The following is a 22,062-nucleotide window of genomic DNA, read 5'->3' as shown; positions in this document are numbered from 1 at the left end:
AAAACAACACACTCCGGTGCCGTTTAAAATAACAAACTTTTGATTGAAGATATAAAAACTAAGTTTAATCACCACAGTCCTCTCACACATCCTATCTATTAGTTGGGTGCAAGAGAATGACTGGGTGTGACGTAGAGGGGAGGAGCTATATAGCAGCTCTGCTTGGGTGATCCTCTTGCACTTCCTGTTGGGGAGGAGTTAATATCCCATAAGTAATGGATGACCCGTGGACTGACTACACTTAACAGGAGAAACTGATAACCTCCAACAGCAGATTTCTATGAGCCAATATTGACAGTAATAGATATAAAATAGTATCTGGAATCCTAAGTCCGCATGTTTCAATCCTGGAGGCCGACATCTGGGGTAGCGAACTGCTAGGAGACAATGACTAGATATATTTTTATAAATTATCAGCTTGTATGGAGGCAAGAGCAATATGGGTCAGTATTATTGAATAACTAGAGTAAACTGAAAGAAGGGAAAATCCATCATAGAGAGTCCTCCTGAAAATAAGAGCAATGCATAGAGAAATAAACATTACAACAGTGATGGCCAAACAGAAAGAGGGTGTATAGCACTGAGAGGTTTATGACCTAAAGCCTAAAAAGCTGGCAAACTGTCACTATAGTTAGTGTGGGGAGTGTAGTCAAATAAAAACATATTGGTTCACTATGTAGCTATAAAAATTCCTTGTGATCGGCCAATTCCTACAGGGCTGTAGCATCTATGTAGAATAGGAGAGTCAAGGGTTGCATGACCCATCCGGAGCTGTAAACTGTATGTAACCTGTTACTATATGCAAGCTGTACTTAAATCTAATCTAAATGGAACAATTAGCGATAACAGGATCCTATATCACATTAGCATAGCAATACAGTGCAATAAAATATAAGGAGAAAAAAAAGAAAAAAAAGATGCAATCTGCTATTGCAGGACTACTATATATAAAGTAACTATTCTATGGAACTTTTAAGGCATGTAGCATAAAGTAATACAATAACAAAGCTGACATTAGGGTTGAATTATAAACGGTGCTTATGTAAGCTAGCAGTCAGACAAAGTGCCCACATCAAGAAAAATATTATCATGCTAGGGCAGATGTTCTGGGGCATACATAAAATTAACCAATGCCATATCTGATCCTATGTAGCAGGGTAAAATCTAAAGTCCAAAAAATTTTATTGGGTGAGCTAGGCTTCAGATCCAGGATGACAAGCCAAATCTTTATGAAAGGAAAGGAGAAATACATCAGTCCTCCGCTTCCCCACTTTAGTATTGTAGAGGCCCTTAGGGACGGGTAATACCGAAACTCCGGGACACCTATGGGATGGTTAGTTGTACCTGTTTGATGTATAACCGGAGTCTTTCCCTCTACTGTTGCCACTCCAAAATCTGAGGGTCCCCAGGTTAACCGCAAAGAAGAGTGGCCATCAGGAGCGTTAGGGTGGATATCGATCAGTGTCACAGGTCCGGGTGATCTCAGAGACTCCCGAGTGAATGAGGTCTCTTCAGTGATGGATCGCTTCCAGGCTAGGTCTCCTCTCCGTGCAGATGGTGCATGACTAGTTGAGGTCAATTAAACGGTCTCCTCCAGGAGGTGGTTCTTGCAAGTTGGTAGGACCTCCTGAGGCTGAACTATAGGTCCCAGAGGGGGAGACAAAGCCATTAGAAATATATCGGTATGTATGCGCACGGTATCAGGACGCCATGCCTCTTTAGCCTCCATGTCGGCATGTGAAGTCGGTGGATGATTGAGATCTAGAGTTCGTTCTGGGATACCATAGCCGTGACTCATCATAAGATCTCCAGAGGGGATCCCTGGGTCTTCTTGTAGCATAAATCCAAATAAGGTGCAGAACTCCTCGCTTGGTACTCGGTTAGATTTTACAGCCTCATGTCTCAGCAACGGCGAGAGGGCCACTAATAAAGCCGTGAGATCTTCCTTCATACTCTGAAAATGTCGCTCCAGACATTGTTGGGTTTGCTGTTCCCATAGATTTAGTGCTTCCATATCGGCAGATCAATTTGGCTGTAGAAGCTTATGTGGTCTCTCCACGTGGCGCTGGCTAGTAGATAGTATCAGCTTCAGATTCACAAAATGTTATAACTTTAGTTTCCAAAAGTTAAGAATAGGTTATAGTTGTCTGCTGCTGTATCATAGCAAACATTTAAATCTTTTATGCATACATTAAACCATGTATGTATATAAGAGAACCTGGAGCTGCATAAAAACACGTCCAGTCTCCTCAACAGCCGGCCCCGCCCCCCCCCCGATTTAGGCCCATTTTGATATATTTCATGTCACCATTTCACCGCCAAATTCGATCAAATAAAAAAAAATCGTTAACTTTTTCACTAACTTTGGGTTTCTCACTGAAATTATTTACAAACAGCTTGTGCAATTATGGCACAAATTGTTGTAAATGCTTCTCTGGGATCCCCTTTGTTCAGAAATAGCAGACATATATGGCTTTGGCATTGCTTTTTGGTAATTAGAAGGCCGCTAAATGCCGCTGCGCACCACACTTGTATTATGCCCAGCAGTGACAGGGTTAATTAGGTAGCTTGAAGGGTTAATTTTAGCTTTAAGGTAGAGATCAGCCTTCCACCTGACACATCCCACCCCCTTATCCCTCCCAAACAGCTCTGTTCCATCCCCCACCCCACAATTGTCCCTGCCATCTTAAGTACTGGCAGTACTGAAATAAAATACTTTTTTATTATTGTTTTTTAATGTTTTATATATATATATATATATATATATATATATTCTGCTATGAAGTATCCCCCCTTAGCCCCCAACCTCCCTGATCACCCCCAAAGAGCTCTCTAACCCTCCCCCCACTAACTATTTGCAAACAAATGTGGCTTTTTAAAAATGAAACCTACTTTTTTCTGTAGTGTAGCTGCCCCCCTTCCATACCCTCCCCCCTCCCCCTCCCCCTCCCAGATTCCTTTTGAAAAAGTATCCCCCCCTCCTCTGCCACCCACCACCCTCTCCCAGCACTCTCTCCCACCACTTCAGTAATTTTGTAATTTGGCTAGATCGCGGGCGCGCACGGGCGCACACACACGCGCGCACCAGCCCCTCACCTCCCGCGCGCTCCTGCGCGCACCCGACAGCTACAGCTGCTGGTCGGAACGAAAATTCACCAGTGATGTGCCGCCCACCCGCCTCCCTGCAATGGCTCCCACCCACCAACGATCGCCACCATCGCTGGCCGATGCAGAGAGGGCCACAGAGTAGCTCACTCTGCATCGGTGTGCAAAAAAAAGGTTATTGCAGTGATGCCTTAATATCGAGGCATCACGGCAATACCTTGAAAGCGGCTGGAAGCGATCAGGATCGCTTCCAGATGCTTTAAACCCCTGACGACAAACAGGGTACATCGTTGGTGTTTAAAGACCAGTTTTTGTATGACGTACCCTGTACGACGTGTGTCGTTAAGAGTTTAAGAAGCAGCGATTATACCTAAAAGGTGGCGGACTGAAATCGCCCTGCTCCGATACGATCGGGATGATTGACAGCCTCTGCTAGCAAGGGGGTGGCATTGCACAAGCATTTCACCAACAAATCATGTCCGCGCGACCTTTGTTAAATCTACTCCCTAAATGTTTTTAAAGCAAAATAACATCATTTTTATTGCATGTGTATATAGCCAAACTCCACCCATTATTAGCCTTATTTGGAGGAGCAAATCTGGGCTTTAGTCAGCAAACAACAAGGCTAGTCACTGTCATAATGTTAGTTTAAAGTGAAATTTATATTGAACACTTATTTGGTAAAAGAAAGTAGTTTCTTTAAAAATAAAATGTTCAAACAAAACAGAGCACTGGAATTATACTGCTCATTGGCTGATAGGGACAACTTTCACAGAAAAAAACCCGAAAACGAGTTGTACAGCACAGGAACAGCAATGCACTTTAATTAAATCTGAAACTTTGGATGGAACAGAAAAACATTATGGTTATCAGTAAATTTAAGTGTGCAGTGCAAACTGAAGGTTCTTGTTAAAAATTGCTCTTTATTTTTATTGCTGACGAGCCAACCTCACAGCCATATCAGAAGTTAAAGGTATAAAAAAAAGATTACAATTTACTTCTATTATAAAATTTGCTTTGTTCCCATTATATTATGTGTTTAATTTGTCTGTAGCACTACATGGCAGGAAATAGTGCTGCAATCGAGTGCTCTTGCAAATGGATAACATTCTTGCAAAACTGATGTCATATAGTGCTCCAGAAACGGGCCGGCTCCTAATCTTATGGCTCTGCTTTTCAACAAAAGATACCAAGAGAATGAAGGAAAATGATAATAGAAGGAAATTAGCAAAATTGCATGTTCTATCTGAATCATGAAAGAAAATTGTTGTGTTTCATATCCCTTTAATGCTTCTGGGCTTATTTGTTGTTTGCCTGAGAGGTCACAAGTCAATTTCATATTTCTTATATTGTCAATCTGCAGAATCTTCATTTGTCCCATCTTGCTATAGGTAACCATATAAATAAATAACCCAAATACTCACATGCATGTCTGCTGCAATGAAAAGAGAGCACAATAGACATGTGCGGTTCGGTTCGATTCGAAAATTCGGAGATTCGGAACGAACCGAATCTCCGAATTAAAATAGTGCCGAATCTACCGAATAAATCCGAATAACTTCGGATTTATTCGGATTTATTCGGTAGATTCGGATGGCCATGGATTACACTAGTATTGTACAGTATATTAGGTTATATCACTCTGCTATGGGTTACACCTAATGTACAGTACATAATACTAGTCTAATCCCACCTAACACTTACCGAAATTCCGAATTTCCGAACCGAATCGAACCGAATCCAGCCGAATTTATTCGAATCCGAATGAATCCGAAACAAATCCGAACCAAATTTATTCGAATCTGAATGAATCCGAAACAAATCCGAACCAAATTGATTCAAATTTTTCCGAAGTCGAATCGCTCCGAACCGAAATTCGAAAAAATCCGAATCGATCCGAACCGAACCGAATTTTTTCGCCATGCACATATCTAGAGCACAACACTTTTCAGTGCCGTTTGATTAATCTGCAAGATATTTATTTATGAAGAATTTGTCATTTGCACCATTACTGAGCATAAACAAGATTGAGACAGTATTATTTACCGATTTCCTACTGATACTGCTCTTTATCTATTTCAGGAGCATACGATGCCTTAGAAATATAATCCACTGGAATCTAATCACCACCTTCATCCTAAGGAATATCATGTGGTTCCTTCTGCAAATGATTGATCACAACATTCATGAAAGCAATGAGGTAACAATAGAATTAAGACAAATCTATCAGCCATTACTATAGGTCTGTTAAATTCAATTTAATATTTATTGCATGAAAAAAAAAAGATTTTACCTTACTTAAATAAAACTTAGGGCCACATGTACTATATTAGTCGGATGGGCACTGTTTCTATTTGTGTGGCAAACGAGCAGCAGAAACTCGTCTGCTTGTGCAGCGCCACTCGCTGCTGTCTATCAATCACCCCAAATAATCAAGTTTGTATCAGGGATACCGTTACCATTTGCATGGCCCTGGGAAAAAAACAATTTTGGGGCCCCTCATGCCAGCACCCTATTTTATGTTCATTTTTTTTATTATTTTTTTACTCACAAATATATTTTAACATTGCTTTCCTTTCGAAGTTGCTTTTAAAAAAACGTTTTGAATTTAAAGGGACATTAAACACTAGATAGATTTCATGCAACTCTCTCTAAATATGGGTGCAGTCTCCATGTTGGAACTTAGGTTACACTGTAAGTAGCTGAAGGGAAGTTACTGCACATGTGCAAACAAGTAAGCACCAGAATGCAATTAAAAGAAAATGCTCATGGCACGCATGACTAGCAGGAGGTGGGGAATAGCCCCAATTCTATGCTTATAAAATTTATTTTGTGTTTAATGTCCCTTTAATGTCCCTTTAAAGCAGGCTAAAAAAGGATGCTTTTACTGAACACTCAATATAAAGTGTTATAGCTTCTGAAACATTTATTTTAATTGCCCTATTTTTATTATTTTGCCTACTGTAAAAGAAAGCAAAATATCTCTGAATGAGTAAATAATATTAAATGAAAAGCACACACACATACTGACATACACAAACATACACACACATTCACACACAAACACACACATATATACACACAGATCAGGGGCGTATTTAGGTTTTGTGCTGCCCTAGGCACTCAAAATTCTGCTGCCCCCCCACCCCACCCCAGGTTTAAGGCCTTTTTTTAGACATAATATTTTTGGGGCAGGGTGTAACAAATAAAAAAAATAATGTCTTTTTAAGTAGATGTTCACCAGGGCTTGCATTCACTCTGGTCACACACACACACACACATATATATATATATATATATATATATATATATATATATATATATATATATATATATATATATATATATATATATATATATATATATATATTAAGACATTATTTTGCAAGTCAAATGATTAAAGTGTTTATATCAGAAAAAAATATCCTTCACTGTATGCGTATGATAGTTTGTCAGTAGGTAGTTGTTTAACCTTAAACATTTTCTTTGGTGATTGACAGTTATTTAAGCAAAATATCTGCTTGGATAAATATGTAATGAATATACAAACTGGCCTTTAAAAGTACTTAAAAATACAACAGTAGTTATGATAGGTTTAGGAATTGTATCCTAGGGGATAAAGTCACATGATACAATCATAATAAAGTATATACTTGTATTGTTTCTGAATGTATTAAATGCATACAACATATTTTCAGTTGTGTTTTAAGTCACATAGTTAAATAGATTCAGCAATAAATACTTATTCTTTGCATGTATGACAGATAGACAAACAGTAAATGTACAAGTATTTAGTGACTAATCTGTTTAAGTATTTTAATGCCTAATAAAGATGTATTGAAGGGAGAAAGGCATATGCTGTTTCACAGTGGTCACGTTGTAGTGCACACTGCACTGTGTAGTCTATGTAAGCCTTAATCACGCGGTGGAGCCAGGAAGAATACTGCATTCCCTCTCAGTCCAGGCCAGGCTGCGCAAGTGAGCTCCGCCTCCACTGTCACCACGTCATGCGCACTCACATACAATCCCATAGGATAGCAATAGCCGGGCCAGCGATTTAAGTCATTAGTAATTGGTTGATTTAGCCACCCGGCCCTGAGTTCAGTAGAGTGGCCCTAGGGACTCAAAATTCTGCTGCCCCTTAAAAATCTGCTGCCCTAGGCACCGGCCTTGTTGGCCTATGCCTTAATACGCCCCTGACACAGATACAAACACACAGACATGCTGACATACACAAACATACACACATTCACACACAAACACACACATATATACACACAGATACAAACACACACACATACTGACATACACAAACATACACATTCACACACAAACACACACATATATACACACAGATACAAACACACACACATACTGACATACACAAACATACACATTCACACACAAACACACACACACACATATAAGCACACAGATACAAACACACACATATATACACACAGATACAAACACACACACACACACACACACAAATACACACAAACATACACACAGATACAAACACACACACACATACACACATAGATACAACACACACAAATACACACAGATACAAACACACACACATACACACACAGATACAAACACACACAAATACAAACAGATACAAACACACACACAAATACACACAGATACACCCACAGTGGGAAACATATAGAAACCCACACATATACATACTAACACACACAAACATACACAAACACACATGCACACAAACATTTAAAAACACACACATACTGTACACACAAACATACACAAACATATTAAAAGACACATGCACACAAACATAAACATAAACATACACAAACACAAACACAAACATACACATTCACACACAAACACACACATATATACACACAGATACAAACACACACACATACTGACATACACAAACATACACATTCACACACAAACACACACACACATATAAGCACACAGATACAAACACACACATATATACACACAGATACAAACACACACACTCAAATACACACAAACATACACACAGATACAAACACACACACACATACACACACAGATACAACACACACAAATACACACAGATACAAACACACACACACATACACACACAGATACAAACACACACAAATACACACAGATACAAACACACACACAAATACACACAGATACACCCACAGAGGGAAACATATAGAAACACACACATATACATACTAACACACACACAAACATACACAAACACACATGCACACAAACATTTAAAAACACACACATACACACAAACATACACAAACATATTAAAAGACACATGCACACAAACATAAACATACACAAACACAAACATACACAAACACACACATACACACATACTGACATACACAAACACATACTCTCTATTCTGACCTGCTTACTATTACATTCTGCTCTGTGCTGCTGGCCATTGTTCATTCATTTTTCTCGCTGACTATTACTCTCTTATCTGTCCTGCTGACTATCACATTCTGCTCTGTCCTGCTGGCCATTACTCATTAATTTGTCCTGCTGACTATTACTCTACTATGTCCTTCTGGCAATTACTCATTAAATTGTCCTGCTGACTATCAATCTCTAAGCTGTTGGGCTGACTATTACTCTCTACTCTGTCCTGCTGACTATTACTCTCTGCTCTGTCCTGCTGACTATTACTCTCCACTCTGTCCTGCTGCCCATTACTCATTAAATTGTCGTGCTGACTATTACTCTCTGCTCTGTCCTGCTGCCCATTACTCATTAAATTGTCGTGCTAACTATTACTCTCCGCTCTGTCCTGCTGCCCATTTCTCATTAAATTGTCGTGCTGACTATTACTCTCCACTCTGTCCTGCTGGCCATTACTCATTAAATTGTCGTGCTGACTATTACTCTCCGCTCTGTCCTGCTGGCCATTACTCATTAAATTGTCGTGCTGACTATTACTCTCCGCTCTGTCCTGCTGGCCATTACTCATTAAATTGTCGTGCTGACTATTACTCTCCGCTCTGTCCTGCTGGCCATTACTCATTAAATTGTCGTGCTGACTATTACTCTCCACTCTGTCCTGCTGGCCATTACATTCAATTATCTTGCTGACTATCAGTATCTACTTTATACTGCTGGCCATTGCTCATCAATTTCTCCCGCTGACTATTGCTCTCTGCTCTGTCCTACAGGCAATTACTAAAATTGTCCTGCTGACTATTACTGTCTGCTAAGCTCAGGGAAATCCACACCCCACTTAAACTGTCACGCTTATTTCACATAGAAAAATACTAAGTGCAATGTAATATGTAATAGATACACTTAAATGGGCCAGAAAATACAAATACACAGAAAAAAACAAAATTTATGCTTACCTGATAAATTTCTTTCTTTCCAGATATGGAGAGTCCACAACGTCATTCCAATTACTAGTGGGAATTTCAATCCTGGCCAGCAGGAGGAGGCAAAGAGCACCACAGCAAAGCTGTTAAGTGTCACTCCCCTACCCATAATCCCCAGTCATTCAACCATAGGGAAATGGAAAAAGGAATGACACAAAGGTGTAGAGGTGCCTGAGGTTTAGTAAAAAATAACTGTCTTAATTAAGGGTGGGGTCGTGGACTCTCCATATCCAGAAAGAAAGAAATTTATTAGGTAAGCATAAATTTAGTTTTCTTTCCTAAGATATGGAGACTCCACAACGTCATTCCAATTACTGGTGGGAACCAATACCCAAGCTAAAAGGACACAGAATGAATAGGGAGGGAGAACAAGACAGGCAGACCTAAACAGAAGGCACCACCGCTTGAAGAACCTTTCTCCCAAAAGAGGCCTCAGCCGAGGCAAATGTATCAAATTTGGAAAAAGTATGCAGAGAGGACCAAGTTGCAGCCTTGCAAATCTGTTCCACAGAAGCTTCAAGTGGAATGAATTTGTAATTCTCTCAGGAGGCTGCTGACCCGCAGTCTCATAAGCAAAACAAATTATACTTCTCAACCAGAGGGAAAGAGAAGTAGCAGCAGCCTTCTGACCCTTACGCTTTCCAGAGAAACAAACAGGGCAGAAGACTGTCGAAAATCCTTAGTCGCCTGTAGGTAGAATTTTAGAGCACGCACCACATCCAAGTTGTGCAACAGACGTTCCTAATCAGAAGAAAGATTGGGACAGAGGGAAGGAACAAAAATTTCCAGATTAATATTTCTATCCGAAACCACTTTAGGGAGAAAACCCAATTTAGTACCAAGAACCACCTTTTCTGCATGAAAGATAAGGTAAGGCGAATCACACTGCAAAGCCGAGAGTTCCGAAACTTTCTGAGAAGAAGAGATAGCAATAAGAAACAAAACCTTCCAAGATAACAACTTAATATCTATGGAATGCATTGGCTCAAACGGAGCCTGCTGCAAAACTTTAGGAACAAGGTTAAGGCTCCAAGGAGGAGCAACAGGTTTAAACACAGACCTGATTCTGACCAGGGCCTAACAAAAAGATTGAACATCTGGCACCTCTGCCAGATTATGTAAAAGAATAGATAAGGCAGAAATCTGACCTTTCAGAGAACTGACTGACAACCCTTTCTCCAGACCTTCCTGGAGAAAGGATAAAATTCTAGGAATCCTGACCCTACTCCAAGAGAAGCCCTTCGCATCACACCAATAAAGGTATTTACGCCATACCTTATGGTAAATTTTACAAGTAACAGGCTTGTGAGCCTGCAGCATTGTCACAATGACCAACTCAGAAAACCCACGCTTAATCAGAACTAAGCGTTCAATCTCGAAGCAGTCAGCTTCAGAGAAATGAGATTTGGATGGAGGAATGGACCCTGAGTTAGAAGGTCCTTCCTCAGAGGCAACCTCCAAGGTGGCAGAGATGACATCTTCACTAGGTCTGCATTCCAGATCCTGCGATGCCATGCAGGAGCTATTAGAATTACTGACACTCTTTAATCTTTGATACGAGCAATGACTCGTGGAAGGAGCGCAAACGGAGGAAACAGATTTGCTAGACCGAAATCCCGCCAGAGCATTTATCAGAGCGGCCTGTGGATCTCTTGACCTTGAACCATACCTTGGAAGCTTGGTGTTCTGCTGAGACGCCATCAGATCCAACTCCGGCACCCCCCACTTGAGGGTTAACTTAGAGAACACCTCCGGGTGGAGAGCCCACTCCCCGGGATGAAATGTCTGTCTGGTCAGGAAATCCGCCTCCCAGTTGTCCACTCCTGGAATGTGGATGGCAGATAGACAACAATTGTGAGCTTCTGCCCACTGTATAATCTGTGCCACCTCCTTCATGGCTAAGGAACTCTGAGTTCTTTCCTGGTGATTGATGTAAGCCACTGAGGTTATGTTGTCTGATTGGAACCTGATAAACCGGGCTAAGGACAATTGAGGCCAAGCCATCAGAGCATTGTAGATCGCTCTCAACTCCAAGATGTTTATGGGGAGAGCAGACTCCTTCCGAGCCCATAGTCCCTGCGCCTTTAACGAGTCCCAGACTGCTCCCCAGCCAAGCAAGCTGGCATCCATGGTCACAATCACCCAAGAAGGTCTCCAGAAGCATGTGCCCTAAAACAGATGCTCCTGAGAAAGCTACCATGGGAGAGAGTCTCTTGTCGACTGGTCGAGAGTTATACTCTGAGACAGATCCAAATGGTCTCTGTTCCATTGTCTGAGCATGCATAACTGCAGAGCTCTCAAATGGAATCGGGCAAAGGGAATGATGTCCATAGAAAAGAACATCAGACCAATTACCTCCATACATTGAGCTACTGATGGCCGAACAGTAGACTATAGAGAGAGGCAAGTTGAAAGAATCTTGGATTTTCTGATCTCTCTCAGAAAATTCTTCATAGATAGGGAATCTATTATGGTTGCTAAGAAAACCACTCTTGTAGCTGGAACAAGGGAACTCTTCTCCAGATTCACTTTCCATCAGTGGGAACGTAAAAAAGACAACAAGATCTCTGTATGAAAGTTTGCTTGTTGAAAATATGGCGCCTGAACCAATATGTCATCCAGGTAAGGCACCACTGCAATTCCCCAAGACCTGATCACTGCCAAGAGAGCTCCCAGAACCTTTGAGAAAACTCTGGAAGCTGTGACAAGGCCAAAAAGAAGAGCCACAAACTGAAAGTGTTTTTCTAGAAAGGCGAATCTCAGGAACTAGTGATGATCCCTGTGGATGGGAACATAAAGATACGCGTCCTTCAGGTCTATGGTCGTAATGAACTGGCCCTCTTGGACCAAAGGAAGAATGGAAGAATGGTTTCCATTTTAAAGGACGGAACCCTGAGAAACTTGTTGAGAAACTTTTGGTCTAAAATGGGTCGAAAGGTTCCTTGTTTTTTGGGAACTGCAAACAGATTTGAATAGAATCCTAGACCCTGTTCCCTTACTGGAACTGGAACAATCACTCCCAGTTAAGAAAGAACAGAAATGGAATCTCTACTAAAATTAATTCAGACAAGGTGTTGCACCAATAAGATGCCGCACTTGCTACTGTGGCAATACAAACTGAAGGTTGCCATTGAAGACCTTGATGAACATACATCTTTTTTTAAAAAAACTCCAGCTTTTTGTCATGGGATGCTTAAAGGAGCAACTATCCTCTATAGGGATCATAGTTCTCTTAGCCAGAGTAGAAATAGCCCCTTATACTTAAGGCACCGTACGCCATGAATCTTTAATGGAGTCAGCAACAGGAAACATCTTTTTAAAGACGGGAGATGGGGAGAAAAGAATCCATGGCTTTTTCCATTCCTGTGAAATAATCTCCGACACACAATCTGGAAAAGGAAACACTTCCACAGAGGAAGGAACATCATAGTATTTATTAAGTTTACTAGACTTCTTAGGGTTGACAACGACAGACGTATCGGAGTCTTCCAAAGTAGCCAATACCTCCTTTAACAGTACACAAAGATGTTCAGGCTTAAATCTGAATTTTATCTTCAGTATGAGATGAAGGAATTATATTGTCCGAATCTGAGATTTCACCCTCAAAGGCTACCAACATATCCTTCTCATCAGACTTAAGAGGGAGAGCAACCTGCATAGCAGTATATGGGACAGAAACCTTACTATCTGAATGTCTAATTTTCCTCTTGCGTTTTCCCAGCATAGGAAAAACAGATAATGCCACAGATACCGCAGAAGATACCTGTGCAGCAAAATCTGCAGGCAAATAAACTCCTCCAGGAGGCTGAGAGGAACTGCAGAACACTGTATGTGATGCCATAGAGGCTTGGGACATGGGAGGAGAAAGCTGTGGCATTGCCTGAACAGCATCATCTTGAGAGACATTGGGCTCAGAAACAAAAAGTATATCTTTACATTTCAAAGTCCTTTTTAAACATGAGGAACAAAATTGCATGGGTAACACGATTTGGGCCTCAAGACGCAATAAATATTTGTCCATAGGAACAGACTCATGCTCTATGACTAAAGCTTAAGGGATTCCCAGAAATAATAGAATTACAAGAGGATTTTAAAATAAAATAAATATTTCAAAATTCAAATTAGACACTGTCACTTTAAATTTATTCATTTTTTACACTGTCACTTTAAATGTATACAGAGCGGAATAATGCTCAAAAGAGTACCCCTCAAATAGGACCTCTGCACCTCAGCAGACTGAGGTGCCCTACCTGCTCCACTGGAGGAAGAAAATTGACAGCCGATTTCAAAGTCCTTTCCTTCTAACAGAAAAGACGTCATGCAGCCAGCACAGCTACGATACAGCTCTCAGAGAGGAAGAGAAGCTGGTCATGTGATCGACTAAACAGAAACTGTGCAGCGAAGAAAAAGCGCATGTTTCTGAAGCAGAGTCAGTCCGGAGCTGCAAACTGACAAATACAAACTGCAGTTTGAAACAAATTTACCGGTCATTCTGACTAATCGTTTGGAAACAAATAGTAAAAAACACAACCTCTTTGATTTCCTAAACTGTAGCTGATACTAAATCCCCATTAAGCTTGACTAAAACAAACAGAGCCACAAAAAAATTTAGATTAACGCCTTCCATGCAATAGAAGAAAATTAAGCCTTAATTCTCCAATTCACATACATTAGTGCCTGCACCGTGCCAGAATAAAATCCTTCATTAAAGGGACACTGAACCCAAATTTTTTCTTTCATGATTCAGATAGAGCATGCAACTTTAAGCAACTTTCTAATTTACTCCTATTATCAATTTATCTTCATTCTCTTGCTATCTTTATTGAAAAAGAAGGCATCTAAGCTAAGGAGCCAGCAAATTTTTTGTTCAGACCATGGACAGCACTTGTTAATTGGTGCTGTCCAATCAGCAAGGACAACCCAGGTTGTTCACCAAAAATGGGCCGGCATCTAAACTTACATTCTTGCTTTTCAAATAAACATAACAAGAGATTGAAGAAAATTTGATAATAGGAGTAAATTAGAAAGTTGCTTAAAATTGCATGTTCTATCTGAATCACGAAAGAAAATTTTTGGGTTCAGTGTCCCTTTAAGGAATAATGTCCCAGATAAATAATGCAGAGGAAAAAAAAAAAAAAAAAAAAAGCAAGTCCCCAGTACCTAGAAGACAAAAGCACTTACCTGAAATCTAGCTGTCCGGCAGGGAGACAGCTCACAAGGCGTGAAAGGACACACACTCCTTACAGAGACCTGTAGAAAAAAAGAATGAAAACAGAGTAACCAACTCTGGCTTTCTACAACAAGGTCAGCAATATGTTAGGAAACAAAGTAAGGACCATCTCACCACTTCCTAACTGCTTAAAAGCCACCACTACTCTACTGAAGAGATTGACGTGGACTCAGCTAAACCCAAATCCTTGCTTGCAGGGAAAAGTACCCAAAAAAAGGAATTTATTTATTTAGGAACCAAACTTCACCTTCTCCGTTGACAGAGGCAAAGAGAATGACTGGCGATTATGGGAAGGGGAGTGACACTTAACAGCTTTGCTGTGGTGCTCTTTGCCTCCTCCTGCTGGCCAGGAGTGATATCCCCACTAGTAATTGGAATGAGATTGTGGACTCTCCATATCTTAGGAAAGAAATACGAAATAAGTATGACCCTATTTTGTTAAAAGGACATTTAAAGTTTCAAAGCATAATAAAAATGGTAAAATCACTATCCTAAATACAGTGCTATAAACAGAATCTAACTACATTAGAATACAAAATAGAAAGTCTTAAAGGGATAGTAAATTCCAAATTAAACTTTCATGATTCAGATAGGGCATGTAATTATAAACAACTTTCTAATTTACTTTTATTATCAAATTTGCTTTGTTCTCTTGGTATTCTTAGTTAAAAGCTAAACCTAGGTAGGCTCAAATGCTAATTTCTAAACCCTTAAAGGCCGCCTCTTATCTGAAAGCATTTGACAGTTTTTCACAACTTTTTCATTTAATTAACGCTGTGCTCATGCACGTGGAATTATTTAAGAGTCAGCACTAATTGCCTGAAATGCAAGTCTGTCAAAAGAACTGAAATAAGGGGGCAGTTAGCAAAAGCTTAGATACAAGGTAATTACAGAGGTAAAAAGTATATTTCTGTAACAGTGTTGGTTATGCAAAACTGGGGAATGGTAAATAAAGGGATTATCTATCTTTTTTAAACAATAACATTTTTAGAGTTAACTATCCCTTTAAACGTAATACAACTTAAATGACAAAATCTAAAGTTATATAAAATACAAAGGGGGAGATTCTTTAATAAACTGACCCCATAGTGTGAGTATAAAAACATGTGCATGTCATGCAGTGCTGTATTGCTCTGGGCTTGTCTCTACTTCACATCTAGAAAGGCAGGGAACGCCCCTTAGATTAGTGTAGCAAAATGTATCTTTCTAGAATCTTGTGAGGAATCTCGCAGTAATGGAGAATGAATTTAGATAATCGTATCTGAACGGAGAGCTTTAGATCACCAGGCCCTCAGTCTCAAACAGACCATTTAACTTTGAACTAAATATTCTAAATCATTTCAGCCCTCACTGTAATCACAAAACTTTTTTCATCCAGCTCTGCATTTTAAATATGGAAATCTTTTGTGAAAAAAGCAAACAAATTTGCTTTGAAAAACTGTTGACAGACATTTGAAATTCATGTTTTACCTTTGGATTATTTCTTTATTTTCCCTGACCGGAGGTACTACGGTAGAACAGTGAGCCAACCTTTCGCCCCATTACATTCCTGCCGGATATGGGGTGGTTGGAATGTCTGTTTAGTAATAATTATTGAACCACCTTAGTTCTTTACGTAGCTTTATTGTGTTATATGGCTATCCTCTAGAATAAAAGCAACTATTGTTAAATAGACCACATAAAAGATTTTTGCTTTTTTTGCTAAAACAACACTGCACTTAAAGGAACATGAAACCCCCAATTTTCTTGCATGATTCAGATAGAGGATACAATTTTAAACAACTTTCTAATTACTTCTATTATCTAATTTGTTTCATTGACTTGGTATAATTTATTGAAGGAGCAGCAATGCACTACTGGTTTCTAACGGAACCCATGGGTGAGCCAATGACAATCGGTATGTATATGCAGCCACCACAGTGCCGGATTGGCCTATCAGGATACCAGGAGATTTCCCAGTGGGCTGCAGCACCTGAGGCTAAAAAGCCACAATTTAAAGGGGTGATTAATTGATTCAATTGGGTTGTAGGGTTGATATATAGCATCAATCTGACATTTTTATTTAATACAAAGTAATATACTTTAATTCTGAAAATAATATTGGGGAAGGAGTGTCCCAGTAATTCTCTTCGAGAAAAACGGGGCATGTGCATTCTACCGTCTCAATGGAACATAGGGCTGGTCTTCATATTTTCCAGGGCTGCTTTTTATTCCCAGTCCAGCCCATCGCAAGTGCGATATTGTTTTTTTTAAGCTCCCTAGAGCGTCTTCAGCCTCTTTAATAACATAAGGACTGGTGAGGCTAGAGACGCTGAGGACGCTCTAGGGAGTCTAAAACAAACGATATTGCACTTGCGCACCACTCGTAATCTAGACGATTGTCTGATAGGTACTTCCTATAAATTCTTTTTGGCTTGTAGTTACTTCTTAATATTGATTGTGCTCAAGGACAGGGCATTTCTCGCCTTTTGTATAACTTAGATGACTCAATTATTGCACTGTGTTGTATGCACCCTTACAAATGTAAGGTACCCTTATTGTACTTGTTAGTGTATGTAATGCATCCCGCTAATGTTTTGAACTTTGTATAGCGCTGGGTTATCTGTTGGTGCTGTATTAATAACTAAATAATTTGTTGTTGGCCTATAAGCACAAATAAAATAAACAAAAATTCTTATTCTTGTTAAAATGCCATTTTGTTTTTGGAATTAAAGTAATAAATTCAAGTAAACACATCAATGATATATCCCTTTAAGGATGCTGTCAAGTAATTCCCAATATTAACCCCATAAGGTGTAGTATAATTAAGAAAGTATATAAAAGGTCATCCATTTCCTTACTCTTAAAAAAAATCAATTTCCCATTCTTTTTCTCTGTGGAGTTTTCCAGAACCTTTTAAGTCTCCTGTGGATTTTTTGTATGTTCTACAATGAAGCATTTTGACACCCTATGGCTTCTTACAACATTCTCAATATCCCTTTTGTGTTTTCCAATTTGATTGACCTTTTAGTCACATCCATATTATACAAGTATTTTTTTTTTTCTTTAAAATAAGATATTCTAGTATATACAGGATTTGGTGTATTGTGAATTAAAGGTCAAATAATTTCACAACAAGCAAGCAGTCATCTCTTACTGATTTCACAAAATTGATGTCAGCATCTTAAAAAAAAATCTGTTACCTACTTCTCGAGATACACACTAAGCATTATTTACTAGTGTTTTTTTAAAGATATTTTTGGCTGGTAAATGTAAAGTTTTACTTATTTTTTTTTATGGTTAAAGTGATACAGTCAACTCAAAATCTAACAATGACATAATAGACACAATGTAATGCATTTCATGTTTCAGTGGCATACGTACTTTGCCTGTTCAGAGAGTCAGTGAGGAATGTATGATGCATGTTAAGTTATGCTTGGCACTGCTGACTCTCTAAGGTTGTAGGGCAATGGGCAGCATATGTGCGTATGCTGTTGAAACAGCGAGCCAGATTACAAGCGGATCGGTATTTAACACTCCCGCTCATGTGCTAACTCTGCTAGAAGTAAGCTGCTTGTATGCATCGGGTAGCGCTCATAATGCAAGTTAAAGGTAAAAAGTTTTCACTTGCACGCTAACCCAATGCTTGCAAAAAGCTGAACTTAGAATATCGCAATCGCTTTAATGAAGAAGTCAATTGAGCAAAACAAGTGGAAAATATATATTCTCAAGTGCGCTAACGCAACATGAAAATATGAATATTTTACATTCCAATGTTCTTCACATACCAGGATATGTTTTTTTTATACATAAATAAATATTTCTACATATATCTGATGTTTTTTGCACAAATATATATTTGTACCTATATATATATATATATAGGTCAATGTAGAAAGTGGTTCACACAACCGCTGCACGTAAAAGCAAACACTCTAAGTAAAATACCTTTGGCCCGTATTAGTTAAGTCCAATGAGGCTGTGAAATAACTCTGGAAAGACTCAGACCTTAACTAACACAAACGGTGTCCATGTAAAGATATATGCGGTATTTATGAATGGGTCCGTGCAGGACAACCCGTGCCCACCACAGCCTTAGCTGCGCCCACTCACCGCTACCTTCGTGTCTCCAGGGACTCGGTAACACCGGGAAACTAAGTCCGTCCGTTTTCGTCAGAGGTGATCCACAAGACGCTTGGAGGCGCGTCCGCCCACGTGATGTCCACTAGCCAATCAACGCCCGTCTCAAACACAACAGGGCTATTCCTACACCAGGGTAGAAAATTCTTGGATAGGGCTCAGAGTATAGAGTGTGCGAGCTTCCCTTCGTTCATGGAAGTCCTGGAAATGGAAAGGCTTGAAATAATAGAAGTCTCCAGAGCGAAGTAAAATCCTAAATTCTTTATTGTAATCCACTTGTGGTAAAATAACATGGAGGTGCCAAAGCACTTAAAAAGAAAACAGACGTAAGCAACAGACTGAAATGTTTCGGCCTTATGCCGTAATCGTAGCTGACATTGTACAAACGTGTAAGTGATTTAAAGGAACATTCGTTCTCTGATAGGGTAATCGTTTACCAATCACAGTAGTTCAATTCAGTGCTGATTTTAACCTCTTATATACCTTCTGCCTTAAATATTACATAGACATAGATACAATGTAATATATAGTGCTTTCTTGTTAAAAAGTAACAAGAATTTATACAATTTAAATTTCAATAGAGATCTTATGGGAGTATATAAAATACATTCTGTTGGCTATTAGAAAATGAAAATCAAAATTAAAAAATAAAAATAAAAATGAAAATGAAAATGAAAAGGGGATATTGAGATAATGTAATAGTGAGGGACTGTATTAGGGGCACAAATGCCGTTGTAAGTAATATTGGAGTATAAAAGGTATGACGTTAATGTCATTTACTCATTGGAAATTCAATATCGTATAGTGTAGTGTGCTCTGCACCTAAGTATTTCCAATACCTAATATAACAAAAAATATATACATACAACCTCAAAAGTATCCTCTTAGGTAATCCAGCCCTAAATGATTATACTAGAAACATTACATGATGAAAATCACACACTAGTTAAAACAGTATTATAATCCAACCACAGCTCATTGGGGTCAAATTATCAAGCTTCGAATGGAGCTTGATGCCCCTGTTTCCGTGCAAGTCTTCAACTTGTCTGTCTGCTCACATCAATCCGTCCGATCATATACAATTGGGCTGATTGACACCCCCTGCTAGCGGACAATCTGCAGGGGGTGACACCCTCTGCTAGCGGCCAATCTGCAGGGGGCAGCATTGAACAAGCAGTTCACAAGGACTGCTTGTGCAATGATAAATGCTGTCAGCGTATCGATGTACGGCGGACATGATACGCTACATCCTATCATGTCCGTCCGCACTTTAATAAATTGGCCCCTTACTATCTAAGAGGACACCTGATGCTGATTTTCCTGCGCTAATTAAAGGGACTGTAAATTCAGAATTAAAGGGACAATCTACACTAAAATTGTTATTGTTTAAAAAGATAGATAATGCCTTTACTACCCATTCCCCAGCTTTGCACAACCAACATGCTTATATTAATATACTTTATAACATTTAATTCTCTAAATTTCTGTCTGTTTCACAGGCTCTGTAGACAGCCTCTTAATCACATGCTTTTGTATTTGCTTTTCACAGCAGGAGACTGCTAGTTCATGTGAGTCATATAGATAACAATGTGTTCCCGCACGGGGAGTTATTTAGGAGTTAGCACAACACAGCACTAACTGCAAGTCAATAGATATTAAATAGTCACAGTCATGTGATCAGGGGGCTGTCAGAAGATGCTTTGATACAAGGTAATCACAGAAGTAAAAAGTATATCAATATAACAGTGTTGGTTGTGCAAAACTGGGGAATGGGTAATAAAGGGATTATCTATCTTTTAAAACAATAAAAGTTCTATTGTAGACTGTCCCTTTAAACTTTCATGATTCAGATGTAGCATGCAAGTTTAAACAACTATCTAATTTACTTCTGTTATCTAGTTTGCATCATTCGCTTGATACCCTTTGTTGAAAATTATATGTAGGTATGCTCAGGAACAGCAATGCACTACCGGGAATCTAGCTGCTTACTGGTGGTTGCAGATATATATCTCTTGTCATTGGCTCACCCAATGTTTTCAGCTAAATCCCAGTAGTGCATTACTTATCCTTCAACAAAGGATAATAAGAGAATCAAGGAAATTTGATAACAGGAGAAAATTGGATCTTTTTAAATTGTGTTTTTACGAGTTATACATACTGGTAAGTGAAAAATCCTAAACAATCTTGGTTTTTATATTAATGCATTTTTTTGTTTCATCCTTTCTAATTGGTTTAGGGGCTGTTAGAAATGGATAGACAGGAAGGTTGTTAGACCATTTCATATCCTGCAAATGTTTTAAGACCCAAACTGTCAGAAGTAATCCTGGTATCCTAAACATAATTACACTGTCAGGATAATTAGGAAAATTATATGTTATGTGTATACATATATAGGTGGTCCTTAAAAGGACATAAAACCTCACACTTTTCTTTATTGTTTCATATACAGCGTTGTGTGCATCGGGTAGCGCTCATATTACAAGTTGAAAGTCATTTTTTTCGCTGGCACGCTAACCCAATGCTTGCAAAAAGCTGAACTTAGAATATCGCAATCGCTTTAATGTAGAAGTCAATTGAGCAAAAAAAGTGGAAAATACCTAACGCACTACTTGCGCACAAACAAGATTGCATATTCTCAAGTGTGCTGACGCAACATGAAAATATGAATATTTTACATTCCAATGTTCTTCACATAGCAGGTGTCCTTTTTTACATAAATAAATATTTCTGCATATATCTGATGTATTTTGCACAAATATATATTTGTACATATATATATATATATATATATATATATATATATATATATATATATATATATATATATATATATATATATATATATATATGATTAAATATAGGTATAGATATATACAGATATAAATAGGAATATGTATTTATAAATATATAGAACATATGCTATGTGCAGAATATTGGAATGTGAAATATTTACATTAAATACTTAAATACTCATTATAATACTTTATTAAAAATGAATATTGCATAAATATGCTTTTACATGTTTTCATCTACTTTACTGTAAAGGGCTCCAAAGCACATACACACACACACATACTGTGTGTGTATATATATTATATATATATATATATATATATATATATATATATATATATATATAAATATATATATATGTACCATGTGCTGCTCCAAGGTCTGTCTAGTCTATGAGACAGAGGATTTGTGCAGTTA

At 38.7% G+C, this 22,062-nt stretch overlaps 1 protein-coding gene across 2 annotated transcripts in view; it reads left to right on the top strand.

Annotated features, from left to right (window-relative positions):
- The window catches only part of CRHR2 (corticotropin releasing hormone receptor 2), a 403,668-nt gene that overhangs the window by 244,894 nt on the left and 136,712 nt on the right, over nt 1-22,062 (top strand). For both annotated transcript variants that reach the window (XM_053712941.1, XM_053712942.1), the window contains one exon: nt 5,188-5,305. In XM_053712941.1, coding sequence (XP_053568916.1) covers nt 5,188-5,305 — 118 coding nt within the window. The remainder of the gene's footprint in view (nt 1-5,187; nt 5,306-22,062) is intronic.

Source organism: Bombina bombina, chromosome 5 (assembly GCF_027579735.1).
Source record: "Bombina bombina isolate aBomBom1 chromosome 5, aBomBom1.pri, whole genome shotgun sequence".
Lineage (NCBI taxonomy): Eukaryota > Metazoa > Chordata > Amphibia > Anura > Bombinatoridae > Bombina > Bombina bombina.
This window is presented reverse-complemented; position numbering and strand designations above follow the sequence as displayed.